A 23,737-nucleotide genomic window follows, 5' to 3' on the forward strand; every position below is an offset into this window, starting at 1 on the left:
TCATTGCACCTTGGAAGGCTTACATTCCTGCATGAGCAGCCTTTGCACCCTGAAGGGATTTTTCCATTGCACTCGGGAAGGTGCTGAAGCAGGCTTTTGGTCTTGGGCTCTACCCTTGATCGGACTGGCCATCATGAGGGCCGGTCCTGGATCGGGTATCCTGAGGTTCAAAACAATTTTATAAGGGGGAACTGTGGGAAGCCATGCTGGCTTTATCAGGCTTTGCTGTGTCAACTACTGTGGGAAGCCTTGCTGGCTTTATCAGGCTTTGCTGTGTCAGCTTGTTTACTGCTTTTGTATCCTAATTGTCTGTGCATGAGCACATGATGTTATCCTAACATGGCTGCTCACCTATCCCGATTGGGTGATGCATAGTCAGCTGATGAGACTTAAGCCAATCAGACGACACTGCACAATCATCTGACCACTAGTATATAAGCTTGGGGCTCTGTAGGGTCAGGGTCCTTCTCTCTTTCAGTCTGGAGCTCCCAATAAAGTGTGCTTGAGAAGAATCCTGTTGTTGTTGTTCTTCCTGCTGGCGGGAGGGGCGCAACAGGTAGCCACCAGCTGCGGAGGACTCAAGAGTATCAATGTGACGCAGGAACTGAACCTTTACTTCTGCTCACCAGCCGTGGTAGTCAAGTCTGTGAGGCAGCTCAGACCTCGAGCTCCTCTCTTACCAAGGCACACCCTGCCCCAGCCCTGGTCTTACTAGTAAATGCTAGTGTGCATGCATACAGGACCTTAAGTTTAGATTTAAGATTCCATTGTAGGGCTGGGGAGATGGCTTAGCGGTTAAGCGCTTGCCTGTGAAGCCTAAGGACCCCGGTTCGAGGCTCGATTCCCCAGGTCCCACGTTAGCCAGATGCACAAGGGGGCGCACGCGTCTGGAGTTCGTTTGCAGAGGCTGGAGGCCCTGGTATGCCCATTCTCTCTCTCTCTCTCTCTCTCTCTCTCTCTCTCTCTCTCTCTCACTCTCTCTCTCACTCTCTCACTCTCTCACTCTCTCACTCTCTCTCCCTTCCTCCCTCCCTCCCTCCCTTTGTCACTCTCAAATAAATAAATAAAAATAAACAAAATAAAAGATCCTGTTATAACTTGGAAAATAAAGTCCTAGGTTGTAGTATCCAGGTCAGATGCATGATGCCACTCCACCTCTGAATCTTTCACTCGGGCAATATATATTCAGGTCTCTTTATGAGTGTTCGTTTGTTTGTTTGTTTTTAAATATTTTATTTTTAATTATTTATTAGAGGAAGAGAGAGAAAATGGGTGTGCCGGGGCCTCTAGCCACTGAAAATGGACTCCAGACACATGTACTACCATGTGCATCTGGCTTGTGTGGGTTCTGGGGAATTGAACCTGGGTCCTTAGGCTTTGCAGGCCAGCGCCCTAACCACTAAGCCATCTCTCCAGCCACAATGAGTGTTTTATGTTCCTTTGTTCTTCCCATTCTAGAAGTAGAAAAGTCTCCCTATATCTATAGGTTATTATATGTCTTATTTCTTTTGATTGTTTCCTCCCAGTCTCTGGTCTCTTCTAGAAATCTATTTTAGCCCTATGTTAAATTTTTCTGGGTCTATTCTCCACCTACTAAAATTTTTTTTCCTGTGCTGTTAACTTCTTTTCCCTCTTTTTCTCCAGTACATTTTGGGACAGACCCTTGGAACTATTTACTTTTCAGCACAATAATTAACACTTCTTCATTATTTATTCTGATAATATCTCACATTTTGAAGATGTCACTTCCTTAAAGAGTATCAAAAGGCTGTGTAAGCCAGGCGTGGTGGCACAGACCTTTGATCCCAGCATACGCAGGAGGATCACCATGAGGTCTAGGCCACCCTGAGACTACGTAGTAAATTCCAGGTCAGCCTGGGCTAGAGCAAGACCCTACCTCAAAACTACCCCCCCACACACAAAAAAAAAAGCTTTGTAAAATAACCCACTGAAGATATTGTTACTTATATTGATGTCTTAAGTTTGCTGCAGTCTGTGCTTCATACAGCATTCTGTCAGGAAAAGCACCTGTCAAGGGCAGTGTGAGTCATGCTGATCCGTGGCACTTGTGTGTTCATCTTCCCCTTTGCCCATCTTCACTGGCCTGCCTCTCATGGATATGAGAGGCCAATATGGGGAAAGGTCTTGGTGTGTCTTTTCCTACTGAGAATGATCACACGAGCTGGGGGCCCTTCTTACCACCCTTGTCAGCTGAGCAGTAAAAGCTCTTGGCTCTGAGAGCCCTCCACGGGGAAGGGAGAAAGCACTAGAAATGCCTCTTTCCTGGGCCTGTTTTGCTTGATTGGTGATTGTCTTTTCTTCTGCTGACCTTGTAGCATTTGGACGCCATGTTTTGTTCTACTCTGTCTAATGTGCAGGTGATCACCAAACAGGCCATGGTGGCCACTTGGAGCAGCGTAGGGAATTCCCACGTGCTCTTACGTGTGTCTGACACAGCTGTTTTTCTCCTGTGTATTTTACATTCCGGTTTCCATGGTCTTGTTATCTGTAACATTAACTTTACTTAAATGCTTACATTCTTCTCTGTCAGTAACATTCTTCTTTTTTTTTTTTTATGAGAGACAGAGAGGGAGAGAGAATTAGTGCACCAGGGCCTCCAGCCACTATAATCAAACTCCAGATGCGTGCTAAGCTATTTCTTTAATTTTTTTGTTTATTTATTTGAGAGTGACATACAGAGAAAGAGGCAGTTTAGAGAGAGTGAGAGAAAGGGCGCTCCAAGGCCTCCGGCCACTGCAAACGAACTCCAGACGCGTGCGCCCCCTTGTGCTTCTGGCTAACTTGGGTCCTGGGGAATTGAACCTTGAACCAGGGTCCTTAGGCTGAAGCTATTTTTTTTAATTGTTTTAATTTATATTTGTATTTTCAATTTTTAGTGGTATGCCTCTTATGTCATAATTGGACACTGATTGGTTTATGAAAGTGTTGGGATATAATAAAAGTCAAGAGACATTTAATCTAAAATACAAGTAGAAGGCTGGAGAGATGGCTTAGCGGTTAAGTGCTTGCCTGTGAAGCCTGAGGACCCTGGTTCAAAGCTCGATTCTCCAGGACCTATGTTAGCCAGATGCACAAGGGGGCAAACGTGTCTGGAGTTCATTTGCAGTGGCTGGAGGCCCTGGAGTGCCCATTTCTCTCTCTCTCTCTCTCTCTCTCTCTCTCTCTCTCTCTCTCCCTCTTTCTTTCTATCGCTCTCAAAATAAGTACAAATAAATTTTAAAAAATTAAAATATAAATAGAAAATGTGTACTTTATACTGTAAAGACCTACAAAGATAGAATACCCAAGTTTATATTACCCAGGAACCCCCAGTCATGTTCCGTGTGAGGATTTGTGGGCAAGGGTTGTGTGATGTTCTATCTATAGCAGAGTAAATCAGAGTTTCTTCAGATCTCTTAAACAGTGGATGAGAGGGTGCTGTAGATTTTAGGTATCCTCATAGGTTGCCAATAATTTATTTTCCACTATATTGGTTTAGATTTGAGTTCTGGTAAAGTTTCACTAGCACATAATCCCTATAAGAGCTAGGGAGGGCCTGGAGAGATGGCTTAGCGGTTAAGGTGCTTGCCTACAAACCCAAAGGACCCAGGTTCAGTTCTGCAGGACCCACATAAGCCAGATGCACAGAGTGGCACATCTGTCTGGCGTTTACAGTGGCTGGAGGCCCCTGCATTCCCATCTTCTCTCTCTCTCTCAAATAAATAAATAAAAATATTTTACAAAAAGATCTAGATGGGAGGAGTATAGTCTAAAAGCACAGGGTGTGCCTTTTCATCGCCACTTGAGGGACCACTTGGATCTTCAGTTTTTAACAGGTGAACAGTCCTGCTCTCAAAGCCACGCTGATGGGTCTTTCTGCCATCTCTCCCACCTAACTTGCTGCCTCTTGACTTGCTGATCAGACTTGCACAGAATTCCCTTCATAGCTCAGAGGTCTCGGGAACATTCTAGTGAAGAGCTGTATCTTGGGAATGATTCTTCCTGGGGTACACTTACGTTCCTGTGGCACACACACTTCATGTTTTCACACACAAGGAGAACTGATTTACAAACTCCTTACAAATTGGAAAATGGCAAAAATGAGTATCAGTTCAAGTCTCAGATACACTCAAGGTAAGTATAATCAATATGGAAACTCATTCCATGTTTCTAGAATCAACAGAAAATTTTGGTTGTTACTTACATTCACATTCACTGTGTGGTAATCAGAATTGGTGGGTAGCCAGGTGTAGTTGCTTTCAGAAAACCCGGCATTTGAACTGTTGTCCCACTGCATTGGTGACTTTGAGGCAAGGGTATTCTATGTCACAGAACCAAAAAGGAAACAATGGTCAGGTAATTAAAAGATACATATTTTTTTTAAAAAAAGAAGAAGGAGGAGGAGGAGCCGGTGGCGCACGCCTTTGATCCCAGCACTCGGGAGGCAGAAGTGGGAAGATCGCTGTGAGTTCGAGGCCACCCTGAGACTTCACAGTGAATTCCAGATCAGCCTGGGCTACAGTGAGACCCTACCTCAAAAAATCAAAAAAGGGGCTGGAGAGAGATTTAGCAGTTGAGCACTTGCCTGTGAAGCCTAACAACCTGGTTCGAGGCTCAATTCCCCAAGACCCATGTAAGCGAGATGCACAAGGTGGCACATGCATCTGGAGTTCATTTGCAGTGGCTGGAGACCCTAGCATGCCCATTCTCATCCTCTATCTCTCCCTCTCTATCTCTCTTTCTCCCCCTCCCTCTTTCTCTGTCTCTCTCAAATAAATTTTTTTTAAGTATTTTTTGTCTCTTCCTGGTTAACTTTACAATTATTCCTGTCATTCTTAGCTAATATTTAGATTCCTTAACATTCATGATGAAAAGCTTCAACATATTTATATAAACCAACCTCATACTTTTCATTGAAAACTAGCTAATAAATTCCTAAATTGGAATAAACTATTCTAACTGCAGTTTAACATGTTTGAAATTGGCTGCTTTTTTCCAAGATGTGATTAATGTAGGATTTCAGATTTGTTCCCACTTTTGGGTTTTTTTTTTTTTCTTTTTCTTTTTTAGAGGAGGGGGTTCGAGGTGTAGTCTCACTCTAGCTCAGGCTGTCCTGGAATTCACTACGTAGTCTCAGGGTAGCCTCAAACTTACAGCAATCCTCCTACCTCTCCCATGTGCTGGGATTAAAGGCATGTGCCACCATACCCAGCTAATGCAGGATTTCAAAATGCACTACTAGCAATTCATGCTACCGCACTTTCATACCTACTGTTGGGGGATTCAAGAAGACTAAGGTACAACCGAGGCTGAAAGTCTCAGCTCTGTTCCCATTCCTTATCGTCCTTGATTACTGCAGATGAGAGTCCATGGAGTGTGAGCTGCTGGTAGGAAGTTGTATCTGAACCAAGCATCACAGAAACTGCGTGTAAGACAGGTGAAAGCCAGCCGGACAAACTAAAGCTTCACACCAGCTGTGGGCTCAATAGCTCCATCTTGAGAGCCACGGCCACAAAGAAAAACAAAAGCCACTCAACTCGGAGGCTATGCACGGCATTACACAGGAGGAGGAATCTTTGCGCTGTGGTCACCTGAGATCTAAAGGGTCAAATCCCAACTCTCCATGATTCAGGTAGAAGGCAAGGAGTGATCCTCCAAACTAAAGCATTGGTTTCCAGATTTTAGTGTGCCTAAACATCAGCTGATAAACATCCTATAACATGTAGAGGTCTTGGCTCTGTGGCTCAGTGCCTTTTGTTTGTTTGTTTGTTTTTATTTATTTATTTGAGAGCAACAGACATAAAAAGGGAGAGAATGGGCGTGCCAGGGCCTCCAGCCACTGCAAACGAACTCCAGACGCATGTGCCCCCTTGTGCATCTGGCTAACGTAGGTCCTGGGGAATCGAACCTCGAACCGGGATCCTTAGGCTTCACAGGCAAACGCTTAACCACTAAGCCATCTCTCCAGCCCACTTTTTTTCTTTTATAATGTGAGTGAAAGGATTGATGTGCCAGGGCCTCCAGCCACTCCAATCGAACTCCAGATGTGTGTGTCCCCTTGTACACATGGGCAACTGTGCACACTTGCATCACTTTACATCTGGCTTACGTGGAACCTGGAAAGTCAAGCATGAGTCCTTAGGCTTCGCAGGCAAGCGCCGTAACCACTAAAGCACCTCTCCAGCCTTAGACAGTGGCTTTTTTTGTTTGTTTGTTTGTTTTTGTTTTTTGAGGTAGGGTCTCACTCTAGCCCAGGCTGACCTAGAATTCACTATGGAGTCTCAGGGTGGCCTTGAACTCACAGCAATCCTCCTACCTCTGCCTCCCAAGTGCTGGGATTAAAGGTATGCACCTGCAGACAGTGGCATTTTTAATAAGTTCCTCAACCACCAAGGAGACTGATAGTTCTTACTGCCAAGAATAAGAAAAACAGTAACTATGATCTTCAGCAATGAAATAGAAATAGTAAATTCTCTGGTTTAAAAAAAAAAAAAACTACTGGTTCTTACAATTGTGATATATGGTCAAAGTATATTTAAACTTACAGTATTGTAGCTTTCATTGGAATTTGTAACTAAAATATTTCCCATTCCTATTTCTTCTCCATAATAAGTTATGGGAGTTCCTGGGAGCGTAAAAATCAGCATGTTCATGGCATTGACGTACTGGTTTCCCAGGCGAGAAGTTAGCCGGCTGGTGTCTGGTCCTCCAGTCTGAAAGGCAGATGTTTTTAAGAACACAACACACAGGTTTAGGAAAGATTTTCCCTGTTTCAAATAGAAAGTTCCAAAGCTGGGCCTGGTGGCTCACGCCTTTAATCCCAGCATTTGGGTGGCAGAGGTAGGAGGATCTCTATTTCTCTCCCTCTGTGTCTCTCCCAAATCAATAAAAATACTTTGGGGGTGGCTAGAGAGATGGCTTAGCTATTAAGGTACTTGCCTGCAAAATCCAAGGACCAAGGTTGAATTCCCCAGATGTACAAAGTGGCCCATGAATCTGGAGTTTATTTGCAGAGGCTAGAGGCCCTCTCACACCCATTCTATCTTCCTCTTTCCCTCTCACAAATAAATAAATAAATTGATTATTTAATAAAATATTAATAAAAACCAAAATTTTCCCAAATTTGGTGAAAAAACAATTATGAAGATCTAAGAACTTCTGTGGACTCGAGAAAACAAAAAAAGCCTCCCACTTTAGATTAATCAACCTCAAAAGAAATAATAAATTACAGGAAAAGAAAGTATATCATGTACAAGCAATCCTCAATAAGATTAACAGATGACATCTCTTCTGAAACCATGGAGACTACAAGGCAATGGGATTATCTCAAAACAGTAAAAGAAGAAAAAGGAAAAATAGTCCACCAAGATTTCTACATCCTTCAAAACTATTCTACTATTATGGGTATAATATATATATATATATATATGTGTGTGTGTGTGTGTGTATATATATATATATATATGTGTGTGTGTGTATATATATATATATATATATATATATATATATATATATATATAATCATGAATGAATAATTTTTTAAGATAATAAATTTTGGAGGGGCTGTAGAAAAATTCAGTGCTGTTGAGAATATAAAATGGGGGAGTTAGTGGAGAATGGTTTGGTGATTCCAACAGCCAAAAAAAAAAAAAGGAAACACTGGGGCTGGAGGGATGGTTTAGCGGTTAAGGCATTTGCCTACAAAGTCAAAGGACCCAGGTTCAATTCCCCAGGTCCCACATAAGCCAGATGCACAAGGTGGTGCATGCCTCTGGAGTACATCTGCAGTGGCTGGAGGCCCTGGCGCACCCATTCTCTCTGTCTCTCTCTGTCTCTGTCTCTGTCTCTCTCTCTCTCTCTCTCTCTCTCTCTCTCTCTCTGACTCTCTCAAATAAATAAATAAAACTTTTAAAAAAGGAAACATTCTAGATGTCCATCAAGAGATGAATGAATAAACATACTTTTGCATATGTATGCAAGTAAATTATTCAACCATAAAAATGAATGAAGTTTTAATACAAATTGCAATATAAAAAAAAAAAACTTAAAAACTGTATGATAGGCTGGAGAGCTGGTTTAGTGGTTAAGGCACTTGCCTACATAGCCAAAGGACCCAGGCTTCGATTCCCCAGGATCCACATAAGCCAGATGCACAAGGTGGTGCATGAGTCTGGAGTTTGTTTGCAGTGGCTGGGGGCCCCGGTGTTCTGAATAGGTAAATGTATGTAAGTGTTAAATAGAATGGGAGATAGCAGGAGTCGGGGATGGGAGTGAGAAAGTATTATTAATAGGAACAGCTCTTCTGTTGCGGACGATGAAAAAGTTCTAGAAATGGGTATGTTGCGCAAAATGGTGCTTTGTCACTGTGCTGTGTACCCTGCCTTGGAGAAGGATTCTCCCTGTGAAATCTGTCTTCCAACTGAGATTATAAGCTCTGAAGAATGTGGAAGAAATTGACATATATTCACCCCCCCCAAAAGAAAAGGCTTAATGGGGTTCTAAGCCCAGATAAATACTCATTAAATTTTGATTTCACTGAGTGAATAGTGTATTCCCCTACTGACAGCCTTATCAGACAGGCTAGAATAGTCACCAAATAAGAGTTGAGGGTCACTTAGGAACAAAGGTCACCTCATTTGTTGGTGATATCTGGCAAGCGCTGCACCCCAACATGAGGACTCACCTTCCAATTAGGCCATTTCCCTTCCGGCATGTTTTCCATCCAGGATGTAATAGCATCATATACGTTGTTCCCGGAAAGAGTGTTGAGCATGGCAAGGAAGTGGTTGAAAGGGAAGTCTGCTTCTTGGATAAATGGCAGCCCATAGTACATCATGGTCCTGCCGATGCTCTCTGTGGAGGCTTCGGTCCCCATGAACCTGGAAGAGTGGGCAAAAGTCTGTCTTCCATTCCTGACAGAAAAGTTCTGCAGCTGTTTGTCCTTCACTGATGAAATGTGGGGGGCCTGGCTGGAGCCATGATTCAGTGGTTAAAGAAGCTTGCTTGCAAGCCAGGCATGGTGGCGCACGCCTTTAATCCCAGAACACGGGAGGTAGAGGTAGGAGGATCGCCATGAGTTAGAGGCCACCCTGAGACTACATAGTGAATCCAAGTCAAGCTGAGCTAGAGTGAGACCCTACTTCAAAAAAAAAAAAAAAAAAAAGATGCTTGCTTGCAATGCCTGCCGGCCCAAATTCAGGAGGCACTGGCATGCCCATCCCCCCCACCCCCCCCCCCTCTCTCTCTCTCGTTTTCTCTCTCTCTCTCTCTCTCTCTGTACTTCACTCCTTGTAAATAGTAAATAAAATATTTTTCTAAAATGTGGAGGTAAAGCACACATGAGATAAGCCTCTGTCTTGGGCTGGAGAGATGGCTTAGCAGTAAGGCACTTGCCTGCAAATCCAAACGACCCAGGTTCCATTCCCCAGGACCCACATAAGCCAGATGCACAAGGTGGTGCATGTGTCTGGAGTTCATTTGCAGCCGCTGGTGCAAATTCATTCTCTCTCTCTCTCTCTCTCTCTTTCTCTCTCAAATAAATAAACAGATAACAAAATTATCTTTTAAAAGATAAGCTTCTCTAGAAAGCAGTCAAATCACATGGCCAAGAAATGTCACTTTTGAAGCTGGAGAGATGGCTCAGCAGTTAAGGCGCTTGCCTGCAAATCCTGATGGCCTGGGTTCAACTCTCTAACAACCACATAAAGCCAGATGCACAAAGTGGCACATGCATCTGGAGTTCATTTGCAGTGGCAAGGGGGTCTGGCATACCCCTTCATATTCTCTCTCTCCTTGCAAATAAATTTAAAAAATTAATGAAATGTTACCAGGCATGTTGTCACCCACTTTTAATCCCAGCACTTGGGAGGCAGAGGTAGGAGGATGGCTGGGGTTCAAGACCAGCCTGAGAGTAAATAGTGCACTCCAGGCCAGCCTCAGCTAGAGTGAGACCCTGCCTCAAAAAAAAAAAAAAAAAAAAGAAAAGAAAAGAAAAAGAAAAACCTCTCTTCCTCTCAAATAAATAAATAGAAAGAAAGAAGAAAAATAAAAACAAGAAGGAGGAAAAGAAAAGGGACTGGAGAGATGGTGTGGTGGTTTGATTCATGTGTCCCCCACAAACTAAGGTATTCTGGATGCTAGGTTCCCAGCTATGGAGATTTGAGAATTAATACCTCCTGGAGGCAGTGTATTGTTGGGGGCAGGCTTATGGGTGTTATAGCCAATTTCCCCATGCCAGTGTTTGGCACACTCTCTTGTTCCTGTTCTCCACCTTATGTTTGGCCAGGGGGTGATGTCCACCTTCTGCTCATGTCGTCATTTTTTCTGCCATCATGAAGCTTTCCCTTGAGCCTGTAAGCCAAAATAAGCCTCTTTTTCCCACAAGCTGCTCTTGGTTAGGTGATTTCTACCAGCAATGCAAACCTGACTGCAACAGATGGCCTAGCAGTTAAGGTGCTTGCCTGAGAAGCCTAAAGACCCAAGTTCAACTCTGCAGGACCCATGTAAGCCAGATGCACAAGGTGGCACATGCAACTGGAGTTTATTTGCAGTGGCTAGAGGCCCTGGAATGCCCATTTTCTGCATCCCCCCCCCAATAAATAAATAAATAAAAAGAAGAAGTAAAAGAAATGTCACACTCTTAGTCACTTGACCAATTTCTCAATGTATTAAGTCCAAAGGCTAGGCTACTATTCAGTGATAACTAAGAATTTTGAAACACAATTGGCTCCTTATCAATATAGTTTTCTGCTTTCTAAAGCTGATAAAATCTCAGTGCCACCTCAAGTGCTTTCTTTAGCAATTTTCATCACTATAATTGGAATTTGAAGTGAGGAGTTTCCCCTTACTATTGATATGCACTCTGAATGATGGAATCCAAACACTAGGAAGGACAGATTACCAGAAAGGACCCGATTAATGTTGGCTTTAGCCATCTGTCTGAGATGACACATTAGTTGGTCACAATCACTGAATAAGGTAGACTTGTGGATCACTTAGGGACAACAGTCACCTCATTTTATTTTCTAAATTTTAAAATATTTTTTAAATTTATTTTCATGGCTGGAGGGATCACACCATGATTTTTCTGTCACTGGAAACAAACACACCAGTGCTTGTACCACTTTTCCCATGTGACTTTACGTGAGTGCTGGGGAATTGAACCCAGGCTAGCAGGCTTTACAAGCAAGCTCCTTTAACCACTGGGCCATCATTTCATTTTCAACGTGACTCATCAGCAAGAGCTAAACCCACAGTCTGGAGCCCAACAATATCCGTTCACATCTCACCTCTGACATTCATCCCTATGGATCCCATGACCGTGAATAGTCAGAGCCTTAGTTTTCTATAACATGGAAATAGTCTTTGGGCATGATGGCGCATGCCTGTAATTCCAGCACCATTTGGGAGGCTGAGGTAGGAGGATCACTGTGAGTTCTAAGCCAGCCTGAGACTAATTCCAGGTCAGCCTTAGCTAGAGCAAGCCCCTACCTTAGAATGCCCGCCCCCCAAAAAAGAAGGGAAATAGTCAACAAAATGCCTTTCAAAGAGAGAAAGTTTCTCTTCTTTTTTCTTTTATTTATTTATTTGAGAGAGAGTGTGTGTTTGTGTGAGTGTGTGGGCATGCCAGGGCCTCCTACCACTTCAAATGAATGCCAGACACAAATACTACTATGTGCCCTGGTTTTACATAGGTTCTAGGTAATTGAACCCTGGCTGTCAGGTTTTGCAAGCAAGTGTCTTTAACCACTGAGCCATCTCTCTAGTCTGAGGGGAAATTTCTTTAACTGTTTTTCTATTGATTGTGTTGGATGATCTATATGAACCTTGTAATTTAGAATAAGTGTCCTTTATTCAAATATTTTTGTTGTTGTTTTTTCAAGGTAGGTTCTCACTCTAGCTCAGGCTAACCTGGAATTCACTACGTAGTCTCAGGGTGGTCTCAAACTCACAGTGATACAGTGATCCTCCTACCTCTGCCTCCCAAGGGCTGGGATTAAAGGCATGCGCCACCAGGCCAGGCTCCAAAATTCTTGAGGGCAATGTACTTCAAATTTTGGAGGCTTTTTACAGTTTTGGAAAGTTTTCATGGGAGTTTTACTGTTCAGATTCCCTAATCTAAAATTAAGCAATCCAAAATGCCCCCCAGATCTTTGGATCTTCAGATTACAGAGATTTGACTTGTAACATTACAGTGTATTATATGCCAGGCACTATTTTACATTACCTCATCTAATCCCACAAGCCTTAAAAATAAGGCTTTTTGTTTTGTTTTTCGAGGTAGGGTCTCACTCTAGCCCAGGCTGACCTGGAATTCACTATGGAGTCTCAGGATGGCCTTGAACTCACAGCGATCCTCCTACCTCTGCCTCCCGAGTGCTGGGATTAAAGGCGTGCGCCACCACACCCGGCAGGACATTTTTTTAACCTTTTCATTGTTGAGAAAATCAATTTAGGTTAACTGATAATCCCAAGGTCACCCAGCTGCTGAGCAGTTCTCTACCCGAGGTCCTTTTGCTCCTCCAGCTGTGTTCCCACCCAGTGGGATCTACTGAAGGTTTACTTGAAACATTGGGATGTACACTGTTTAAGAAACAAGCCCAGCCAGGCATGGTGGCACACACCTTTAATCCCAGCACTCAGGAGGCAGAGGTAGGAGGATCGCCGTGAGTTCGGGGCCACCCTGAGACTCCATAGTGTATTCCAGGTCAGCCTGGGCTAGAGTGAGACCCTACCTCGAAAAACAAAACAAAACAAACAACATCAAAAAGAAAGAAAGAAAGAAAGAAAGAAATCTAATAATAAGGATAAAAAAAAAACATAGCTAATGTTTAACGAATGTGTTCTTAGTAATTCATTTCATTTTCAACATTCTACAAAAGAGGAAAGTGAAAAGTAGCAAGCCTAAGCAACATGCGAGGCTATTTCACACCCAAGTTTCCAGTTGTAATTATTCAGGCTTCTTACATTGTAACTTGGACCTCCACGTAGGCCTGGTTGTGAGGGATGAAACGTCAAGTGGGGCTGGAGGGATGGCTTAGCAGTTAAGGCATTTGTGCGCAAAGCCAAAGGATCCAAGTTCGATTCCCCAGGACCCACGTTAGCCAGATGCACAAGGGGGCGCATGCATCTGGAGTTCATTTGCAGTGGCTGGAGGCACTGGCGTGCCCATTCTCTCTCTCTCTCTCTCTCTTTTTCTGTCAAACAAATAATAAAATAAAATAAAAAAACAACTTCACGTGCAGAACAAGAGCGCATCCTGTGCTTACCTGTACCTACCCGGCTCCCTGCTGTACTGGTTCATGGTCTGCCGGAAGTCCCGGATAATGTCATGCATTCCCACTTGCGTGGTCGTGAAGTCATGGTACAGCTGTGAGTAGTTAGTGACGGTGTCCTTTGGAAATGGAGATGACATGGTGAACACTCTTGTACATCTCACATACCCCCGGCTGGCGCTATGTGAAGACCATCTCTTCAAGGGGCTTCAGCTAAGCAAGATGTATGCGCAAAGCTAGTCAGCCACACGCCCTTCAGTGCGCAGGGAGGGTGTAGATGGAGAACAGTCACAGCAGCTAGCATTATTGCATTGCGTGCTTAAATTGTTTATGTAAGTTGTTAATAAATCTTGTCAATCAAAAACATTTCTGTAGCTCCCATTTCAGCAAATGAAATTTGACCAGACATCAAAACATTGATTACAGGGCTGGAGAGATGGCTTAGCGGTTAAGCGCTTGCCTGTGAAGCCTAAGGACCCCGGTTCGAGGCTTGGTTCCCCAGGTCCCACGTTAGCCAGATGCACAAGGGGGCGCACGTGTCTGGAGTTCGTTTGCAGTGGCTGGAAGCCCTGGCGCGCCCATTCTCTCTCTCTCCCTCTATCTGTCTTTCTCTCTGTGTCTGTCGCTCTCAAATAAATAAATAAATAAATAAATAATTTTTTAAGAAAAGAAAAAAAAACATTGATTACAAATCCACTTAACAATGGTCTAAATGCTTCAGACATTTTTTTTAATGCTAAGACAATCTTAAAGGCAAGCAAATTACCCTGATTATCACACTCATTATTACATTAGTACGTGATTAGTACTTGCAAAATATCAGTATTATGCCTATAAATTTTGCTCTCTAGCCTTCATTGTACTGTTGTACTTTCTCAGTTTCAGTAATTTTGCCTGATATTCCTGCCTACCCCTTCCCAGGAATAGAAGAGCCAAAAAGATATATATTTCACCAACCAAAATGGGACATGAACTGACTGAACACTCCAAACCTGACTTGCTGTCTGTTCAGTAAACTGTCTTTGTTTAGATAAGCTTCACTTACAAGAGGGTTTGTTGATTTTCTTTGGGGGCGAGCATTGATTTTTGTTTTCCAATCTTGGGTTTTTTGTTTTTTTTTCCTGAAATTTCATGTTCTATAGGGTTTTGAGTAGAACTGCAAACATAGACTTCATCCTATCTTGTTACAGTTAGTTAGCAGGGTTATTTCAAAATTTTCTCCCCAAGTGGCAGCTCTTCTCTGAGAAAACTAGCTAACACAAGTTTTTTCTTCAATTTTCCATTTTATTGGAAGTTGTGTGCAAAAAATAAAAAATGTCTTTAATCACAACCTTTGGTTCGTGACATGTTTTCATAATTGATTGCGGTGCATGGCCAACATCCCTTTAGTTAGTGAGAGTTGATTCTTCTTTTTTTTTTTTGGTAGGGTCTCATTCTAGCCCAGGCTGACCTGGAATTCACTATGGAGTCTCAGGGTGGCCTCGAACTCATGGCAACCCTCCTACCTACCTCTGCCTCCTGAGTGCTGGGATTAAAGATGTACACCGCCATGCCCAACAAGTTGATTCTTTTTAATAAAGCAACAAAACACTTCAACATGCTCAGTACAAAAAGCAGACGCTTGATAATAAAATAACAATACAGATTTAATTTTATTTGTTTAACAGAGAGAGAGACAGAGGAACTGAGTACCAGGGCCTCCAGCCACTGCAAACGAACTCCAGATGCATGTGCCACTTCATGCGTCTGGCTTTACACAGGTACCAGTGAATTGAACTTGGGTCCTTAGGCTTTGCAGGCAAGTGCCCTAACCACTGAGCAATCTCTCCAGCCTGTAATTTTCTTTAAATCCAAAAAGGTATCATACTGTATGGTGATTTTAGAATTTTTTTTTTCTGATATGCACTGCATTGCCAAAATTCACCTAGATTGTCATGTGCCATTTTGTGGTTCATTTATTTTGATTAACATGTAATGTTCTATTGTGTGAACATATAAAAACATCAGTATGGAATATTGTAGGATGACTGTCTACTTGACTATCAACAATAGGGTGGTTCTAGAATAGTGGTCACTCACAGGGGCAAGACAACATGTGAACACCATCTGTGTGTGTAGCAGGGGGAGAGTCGGGCAAGAGGTGAGATTCATCAGGGCAGAACCCGAAACATCCAGACTCGATAGTGAAATAGGCTTGGTTTGGAATTCTACTTATCACCCTCTATAACTCTAGATAAATTAACTTCAAGATTTGCTAAATGAAGGTCATGAAACCTCTCAAAAGATGAGAGAATTAAATGAAATATGGGAACAGTGTTAGTTCCTTGCCTTTCCTTCTGTGTCCTAAAACAACTAGAGGCCTGCTCCCTTGAGCCTGAGGTAGTAAATATCCATGAACAAACTTCCCTTCATCCCATGGCCTTTGGTCAGTCCATACTGTGTGCTCCTCACTCTCATCAGTGAAGGATTCCTCAAGGGGCCCCTCCCTCTGGAAAGAACGAGGGGAAGAAAACTTCTGGACACGTGCATTAAAAATTCCTATGTGGCCGGGGGTGGTGGCACACGCCTTTAATCCCAGCACTCAGGGGGCAGAGGTAGGAGGATCGCCGTGAGTACGAGGCCACCCTGAGACTACATAGTGAATTCCAGGTTAGCCTGAGCTAGAGTGAGACCCTACCTTGAAAAGAAAAAAAAAGAGGCGGGACCTCCTATGTGGGGCCTGGAGAGATGGCCTAGTGGTTAAGGCACTTGCCTGCGAAGGACCAAGGTTTGATTACCCAGTGCCCACATAAGCCAGATGCACAAGGTGGTGCGTCTGGAGTTCGTTTATACTGGCTAGAGGCCCTAGTGTGCCCATTCTCCCTCTGTATCTGCCTCTCTCTCTCAAATAAATAAATAAAAATTAAAATAAAATTTTTAAACTCCTGTGTTTTTGATAGAAAATTATTCAAAACACTTCCTACAACTAGGAAAGAACTCATCATTGTAGTGGGTTTTTCATGCGAAAACAGAAAACACTCTGGTAACATTTTCAGAAAAAGTTAGAGAAAAGAAAGTTTAAAATAAAATTTTACCGGGCTCTGTGATTGATTTACTTGAATCTCATTTCTCAGACTCTCAGCTTCCAGAAGAAATTTAACAGCATCGAAACTAAAGCCATCAACACCTTTTGCCAGCCAGAACTGCATTATTTCCTGCAATGAAGAAGCAAAATGCTTGGTTATATTAACTACACTTTACAACCCCACCATCTAATAACTATAGGCTTTGTCAACTGGGTGTGGTGGCGCACACCTTTAATCCCAGCATGGGGGTGGCGAGGCAGTGCCGAGCTGAGGTAGGAGGATTACAGGCGTTGGAGGTCAGCCTGGGCTACAGTGAGAGCCTACTTATTTATAGATAGATGATAGATGATAGATAGATAGATAGATAGATAGATAGATAGATAGATAGATGATAAATAGATGATTAATAGATGATAGATAGATAGATGATTGATAGATGATTTATAGAAAGATAATAGACAAATGATTGATAGATAGTTAGATAATAGATAGATAGAATGGTTTTGTCTGTGAAAAACTCTCCATCATAAAGTAGACATTTTCACACACTAACACATTTTTTTTCTCTTTTATCTGTTTAGCATACCAAGGTTGGCATAATGAACTCTCAAGGAAGGAGCTGAATTTAGGGGCTCCTATACTCCTTCATATTTTAATTCAAAATTGCATTGCAACTACATTTGTAATTGACATTCCAGAACCGTTTCACAACTTCAGAGCTAGTCAAGATGAAAGAAATATCATGATTGGGTCTCAAGAAACAGACCATCTCATTCTCAACTCCTTCATCCCTTTCACCCCCCAAAACAGCAACAACAAAGACAGGCAGCTGTTTAAAAACTAAATATTTTACTCCTTATCAGGAAGGCAAATGAAAGATAAAGTACTTGGGTGTTAAGAGATTTGGAAGGAACACAAGACTATTATAGACAGAATCACCCATTAACCATCAACCAGGAAAAGAATGAAGACCAGTAGAAATGTGGAAGTAAAACTCACGTGTGTGGGTTTTCTCAAATGATAAAGGATTAACAAAACAGTACCAAAGAAGCCACTAGTATGATGCCTTTAATTTCACAAAGGGACTCCCCAAGCTAAAATTAAGATCTAGCTTTTCATGCATTTTTATTGTATTCTTTGATGACAGTTTCTTTTGAAGACTGGTGGGAGCCAAAATTATTATGTGGATTATTGGGGAGATAATTAAAGTGCCTCCTTGCTCCATCATTATTAAAAGTTCAAGACAACAAAACCAAGTGCTAAGCACTAAACCTGGTATGAGGCTCTTTTGAGCCAGGGGCCCACACGGGCAGATCTACAACTTGCTAAGAAGGCTCCCTAAAATGAAAGGAAGTTCTTTCTTCCTGGTCCCCCTAAAGAGCCATCTCTTCCAGCCTTCCGGATTCCTCATTCCATCTACTCAGGCTCCTTCCCTGGAGAGCCTGATTTCTGACCCACTTTGTTTTACCTCCTATGTCTCCAGACAAGTCATTCTTTCTAAAAAAAAAATGTTTTATTTATTTATTTATTTGACAGCAACAGAGATAGAGAGAGAGAGAATGGGCGTGCCAGGGTCTCCAGCCACTGCAAACAAACTGTGCATCTGGTTTACGTGGGTCCTAGGGACTAGAGTCTTGAACTAGGATCCTTAGGCTTCACAGACAAGCACTTAACCGCCAAGCCATCTCTCCAGCCCCCAAGCCAATCTTTCTCATGATATATGTATGTACGTACATATATGTTTGTTTATGGTGCTGGAGATCAAACCCAGAGCCTAACGAATGTAAGCAAGGGCTCCACCAGTGAGCCACATGCCCAGTCCTGATGAGATTTTATTTATTATTTAATCTTATTTTGAGATGGGGGCTCATGTAGTCCAGGCTTTGTTCACAGTCTCTATGTAGTCAAGGCTCATCCTGAACTGAACTAACTGATCCTCCTACCTCTACCTCTCAAGTATTAGGATGACAGACACCCACCACTGTATTCCATTTACCAGATGAGACTCTAACATGCTGAAGTCAGAACACCATAGATATTACTGAATGAGGGCACGAGGATAGTAAATACTTGGAACACAGGAGGTGCCACAAATCATTCAATTATTATCCCTTGGGCACAGAGCCGGGAATTAAAAGTTGGTAGTGAGGAAATGTTTTGAATTAAGCTGCTTGGCTCCAGCAGCGCTATCAACGGGGGCAGAGCAGAAGGTTGCTGAAGCTCTGGGCTGTCTTGAGCCAGGAGGAGTGCCTCTTGGCTTTTCATCCACAGCGCCACCTCGCGATTCCAGGGCTCGGTGTTCCTTCCTCCCTCGTGGTCTGCGGTCACACTGAGCGCAGATGTGGGGCAAGGCCTCCTGGCTCCTCCTCCTTAGTATATGTCTACCTGACAGGATCACTTCACCTTGCTGTTCCTGTTTCCTAATTTATCAAAACAGGGGCAGGGAATTGGAAGGCAAGTTAAAAAAAGTAGGGGGCTAGAAAGATGGCTTAGCGGTTAAGGCATTTGCCTGCAAAGCCAAAAGACCCAGGTTCGATTCCCCAACACTCACATAAGCCAGATGCACAAGGTGGCACACACATCTGGAGTTCATTTTCAGTGGCTGGAGGCCCTGGCATGCCCATTCTCATTCTCTCTCTCTCTCCCTCAAATAAATAAATAAAATATTTTTTAAAGTGATTGGAAAAGTAGAAGATACTACTAAATAAGTATATGCAAGGCCCTGAGAAGTTCTCACCCGAGCCGAGTCCCACTGGCTGCTGGGAAGGGGGAAGAGACTAAGGAGAAGAGAGGAAGATGTTCAGTGTGGAAGGCCATGTAGGCCAGCCTCCCACTGGGGCGATAGCTGGGTGGAAGGTAAAAGGTTCAGTCGCCACAGGATGCAAGTGGGTATGCCAACAGAAGTCCCTTCGAATGTCACCTCACCACAAACGACCGGGTTGCAAATTATTAACCTGCTCAGCCCACAGATAAGTGCCGTGGAGAGGGTGTTGGAAGTGCCCTTCCTGTGAAAGGTCCATTTCCAGGAGCAAAGTGCCTGTCATTCTAAACTCTTGGCATTTCGTATGTATTTCTAATAGTAAACCAGATCACTTCTGTGAATAATGTCTAACTCCTGGCTGAGGGCGTACCGAGCCAGCACATGTGGGGTGTCCATTCCGCTAACTGAGTAACTAAGAATATTCTTCACACCTCGGGTCCTGGATGTGTGCAGGAGAACAGAGCGGTTGGTCAAAGAATCATTCACGCATGAACCCGCATATGGGTCACAACATGTAACACCGGTTCAAACCCCGCTGCAAGGGGCCAGAGAAGCCGCCAACTGGGAGCCTGACTGCCCCACCATCACCTTTATGAATCTCCACCTTGAGATCCCTGGGGAGGAAAAGCAAAGCCCACACAGAGAAACAGTTTGCCTCAAGGCAGGAGCAGAGGGTTGTGGGTAAGGACGCTAACCTCAGACCCCTAAACCTAGGTTAGGAATCCTGACCCATTCTCTTCCCCAAGGGCAGTGACTTTACCTCTCTAAGCCTGACTTTCTTTCTCTATAAGATCTTCCAAACTAAGCTTGTACTGGCCATCATATTAACTAGGTAAATCGCTTGCATATAGTAATAATGTTTTTTTAATAAGTATGTGAGAGGAGCTCTGGAAATGGAGGAGAGTCCTCACCATTAAAGAAGCTTAAAACTGACTCCCTGGCCGGCTGCCTGCTTCTCTCCTATTGCACTAAGAAAGAAAGATGCTGTGGCTCATGGTGCCTGCTTCTAGAACAGACACGATTCACCTAAACCCCCTCTGGAAACATCCAACGTATATGTAAAATGACCTTGGGAATAAGGAGTGCACAGGAATAATTTTTTGCCATGTGAATGTATGCTACATACATATACTGGTATGTGTGTGGGCACAGGTATGTGTATAAGTGTGCACGTATGTATATGTGTGTGTCAGTGTGGAGGCCAGAGGTTCAAATCAGGTGTCTTCCTCAATCCCTTTTCATTTCACCCCCATTTTTTAAAGCAAGGTCTCTCACTGAACCCAGAGTTCAATACTCAGCAAGATAAGCCAGTCGGCAAGTCTTTGGGGATCCCCCTGTGCCTGCCTCCTCAGTGCTGGGGTTATAGGCATGCACCATGACACCCAGCATTTGTGTGGGTGCTAGAGATCTCAGTTCAGCTCCTCAGGCTGGTGTGGCTGGCACTCTGCCAACTGAGCCACGTTCATGGATTCCAAGGTTGAACATTATGAAGATGCCAAAACTCAATGCAATCCCTATCAAAACCATAGCAGACTTTTTTTTTTTCTTTTTGCAGAAACTGACAAGCTGAAATCCCAATGGAAATAAAAAGGACTTAGAACAATCCAACAATACCCCAAATAGGTGTATGACTTATGCTTCTTGATTTCAAAACTTACTGTAAAGCTATAGTAATATAGACAGTGTGGTAATGATATAAAAATAAACATATGGATGAATAGAACAGAACTAAGAGTCTTGAGCCAGGCATGGAGGTGCACGCCATTAATCCCAGCACCAAGGAGGCAGAGGTGGGAGAGCTGCTGTGAGTTCAAGGCCACCCTGAGACTACATAGTGAATTCCAGGTCAGCCTGGGCTAGAGTGAGACCCTACCTCAAAAAACAGACAACAAAAACCAGAGAAGAAGAAGAAGAAAGACTAATTGGAAAGAAGAAGGGCTTCACTGGAGGGGGATTTCAGAGAGGAAGAAGTTGGTGTGAAGGGATTATGATCATGTTGTGTTGTTTATATTTATGGAAGGTTTTAAAAATATTTTATTTTTAATTATTCATTTGACAGAGAAAGAGGGAGAGAGAATGAGAATGGGTTACCAGGGCCTCCAGCCACTGCAAACAAACTCCAGATGCATGCACTACCTTGTGCATCTGGCTTATGTGATCCTGGGGAATCAAATTGTGTCCTTTGGCTTTGCAGGCAAGCGCCTTAACCACTAAGCCATCCCTCTAGCCCCAATGAAAGTTTTAAAGTTTAATTATTAAACTAAAATTTATTAAAAATTAAAAGTGAAAAGCTTAATAAAAGTTTAATTAAAAAAAGAACTAAGAGACTAGAAATAAACCAAACTGGTTACTGAACTCTCAGCTAGAGTGGATTTTCAATTTTCGATTGCAAGACAATACAGTAAGGAAAGAACCATGGGTTTTTAACACATTGCTGAGATAACTGAATTGCCACATGCAAAAGCATGAAGTTGGAGCCCTTCTCCCTCACACCATATGAGAAATAGGCAGAAAGTGGATCAGAGACCACCTACAACGTAAGGACCCAAACCACAAACTCTCCAGCAGCAAACACAGGAGTAAATCTCAGTGTCCAGTGTTAGGCAACCCTTGTACTGGGGACTGAGCCTAGGGCCTCATGCATGGCGCGCTGTACCATGGAGCTGCATCTTGCTTTTTATTTTGAGGCAGTGCCTCATTAAGTTGTCCAAGCTCGCCTCGAACTCACTCTGCAAACAGCTCAGGCACCCTTTGAACTTGCAATTCCCCTGCCTCAGGCTTATGAGTAGCTGATGTGATGAGTCTGTACCACCAAGCCCAGATTAGAGTGTTTGCTTAGGGTGTAGGGGATGTGTGTTTTGTTTGTTTTGTTTTATGAGACAGTCAGTGTCTCTCAATATACACCCGAGGCTGACCTCAGACTCACAATCTTCCTGCCTAGAGACATATGCCACCACACCCACCTAAGCAAGAATTCTTAAACCTGGGAGTAAAAGCAAAAGAAATAACAATACATTAGATGTCACCAAGATTAATCCCTTGTGTTCCAAAGGTCAGCATCAAGAAAATTAAAAAAGGAAAGGAAAGAAAAGAAGGCCCAGGCTGGAGGGATGGCTTAGTGGTTAAGGCATTTGCCTGCAAAGCCAAAGGATCCAGGTTCGATTCCCCAGGACCCACATAAGCCAGATGCACAAGGTGGCACACACATGTGGAGTTCATTTGCAGTGGCTGGAGGCCCTGGGGTGCCCTTTCTCTATATCTTCTTTCCTTTTCTCTCTCTCTCTCTCTCTCTCTCTCTCAAATAAATGAATAAAATAAAAGCCCATAGAATGGAAGAACAGTGTTTGTTAATTATGCATCTGAAATGTTTAAATAACATTTACAATCCAACGACAAAAAGGCAGGCCTATTTAAAATGGGCAAAAACCAGGTGTGGTGGCGCACGCCTTTAATCCCAGCACCTGGGAGGCAGAGGTAGGAGGATCGCCATGAGTTTGAGGCCACCCTGAGACTCCATAGTGAATTCCAGGTCAGCTTGGGCTAGAGTGAAACTCTAGCTCAAAAAAAAAAAAAAACCAAAAATAAAATAAGATAAAATGGGCAAAGAATTTAATCAGATACTTCTATAATGAAGATAGACACATAACTGTAAGTACATGAAGAGATGCTCAAATGTTAGCCAATAAAAAGGAGCAACTCTAATAACCCTCAGTGAGCTTCATATCCACTAGGACAACTGTAAGAATAAATGCAGGCAATAACAAGGCTTTTGGGCGAGAAAGCAGAGAAACTGGAACCCCGATAAACTAATAGTGGGAATACAGTAAAGAGGTGCTGATGCTATGGAAAACAGTTTCTCAAATACACAGATATGCACACATAGATCAGACATTTAGATAGACACTGTATGACTCCATTTTGGTAGCACATCAATAGATTAGTGGTTGCCAAGGTATTCGGGAAGAAAACAAGGGGGCCATGGAACTGCTTGCTAATGTGTACTTCTATTGGGTATGATAAAAATGTACTAAATGCCGGGCATGGTGGTGCACGCTTTTAATCCCAGCACTTGGGAGGCAGAAGTAGGAGGATCTCCGTGAGTTCGAGGCCACCCTGAGACGACATAGTGAATTCCAGGTCAGCCTGGGCCAGAGTGAGACCCTACCTTGAAAAACCAAAAAAACAAAAAGGACTACAACTATGATCATTGCACGATTGTGTGAATACACTAAAATTGCTTATTTACACATTTGAAATAAGTTCTATGCTATGGCCACAATGGCACAGTCCTGTAGTCCCAGCTACTCGAGAGGCTGAGGCAGGAGAATAGCTTGAGTCCAGGAGTTCTGGGCTATCGTTTGCTATGCCTATTGGGTGACCGCACTAAGTTTAGCATAAATATGGTGATATCCTGGCAACCAGCAACCACCAGATTGCCTAAGGAGGGACCCAAGTCAGAAATAAGTTTTATGCTATATGTATTATTTTTTTTTAAATATTTTTTTAAATTATTTATTTATTTGAGAGCGACAGACACAGAGAGAAAGACAGATAGAGGGAGAGAGAGAGAATGGGCGCGCCAGGGCCTCCAGCCTCTGCAAACGAACTCCAGACGCGTGCGCCCCCTTGTGCATCTG

The 23,737-nt window shown here is 43.1% G+C and overlaps 1 protein-coding gene across 1 annotated transcript in view; it reads right to left on the bottom strand.

Moving 5' to 3' along the window:
* Window positions 1-23,737, bottom strand: part of Slc3a1 (solute carrier family 3 member 1) — a 48,135-nt gene that overhangs the window by 7,098 nt on the left and 17,300 nt on the right. The window contains exons 5-9 of the mRNA XM_004660193.2: window positions 16,349-16,468; window positions 13,269-13,393; window positions 8,684-8,879; window positions 6,546-6,713; window positions 4,205-4,321 (exon numbers count right to left, since the gene is read on the bottom strand). Of these exons, the coding sequence (XP_004660250.2) occupies window positions 4,205-4,321; window positions 6,546-6,713; window positions 8,684-8,879; window positions 13,269-13,393; window positions 16,349-16,468 (726 nt within the window). The remainder of the gene's footprint in view (window positions 1-4,204; window positions 4,322-6,545; window positions 6,714-8,683; window positions 8,880-13,268; window positions 13,394-16,348; window positions 16,469-23,737) is intronic.

Source organism: Jaculus jaculus, chromosome 18, assembly GCF_020740685.1.
Source record: "Jaculus jaculus isolate mJacJac1 chromosome 18, mJacJac1.mat.Y.cur, whole genome shotgun sequence".
Taxonomy (NCBI): Eukaryota; Metazoa; Chordata; class Mammalia; order Rodentia; family Dipodidae; genus Jaculus; species Jaculus jaculus.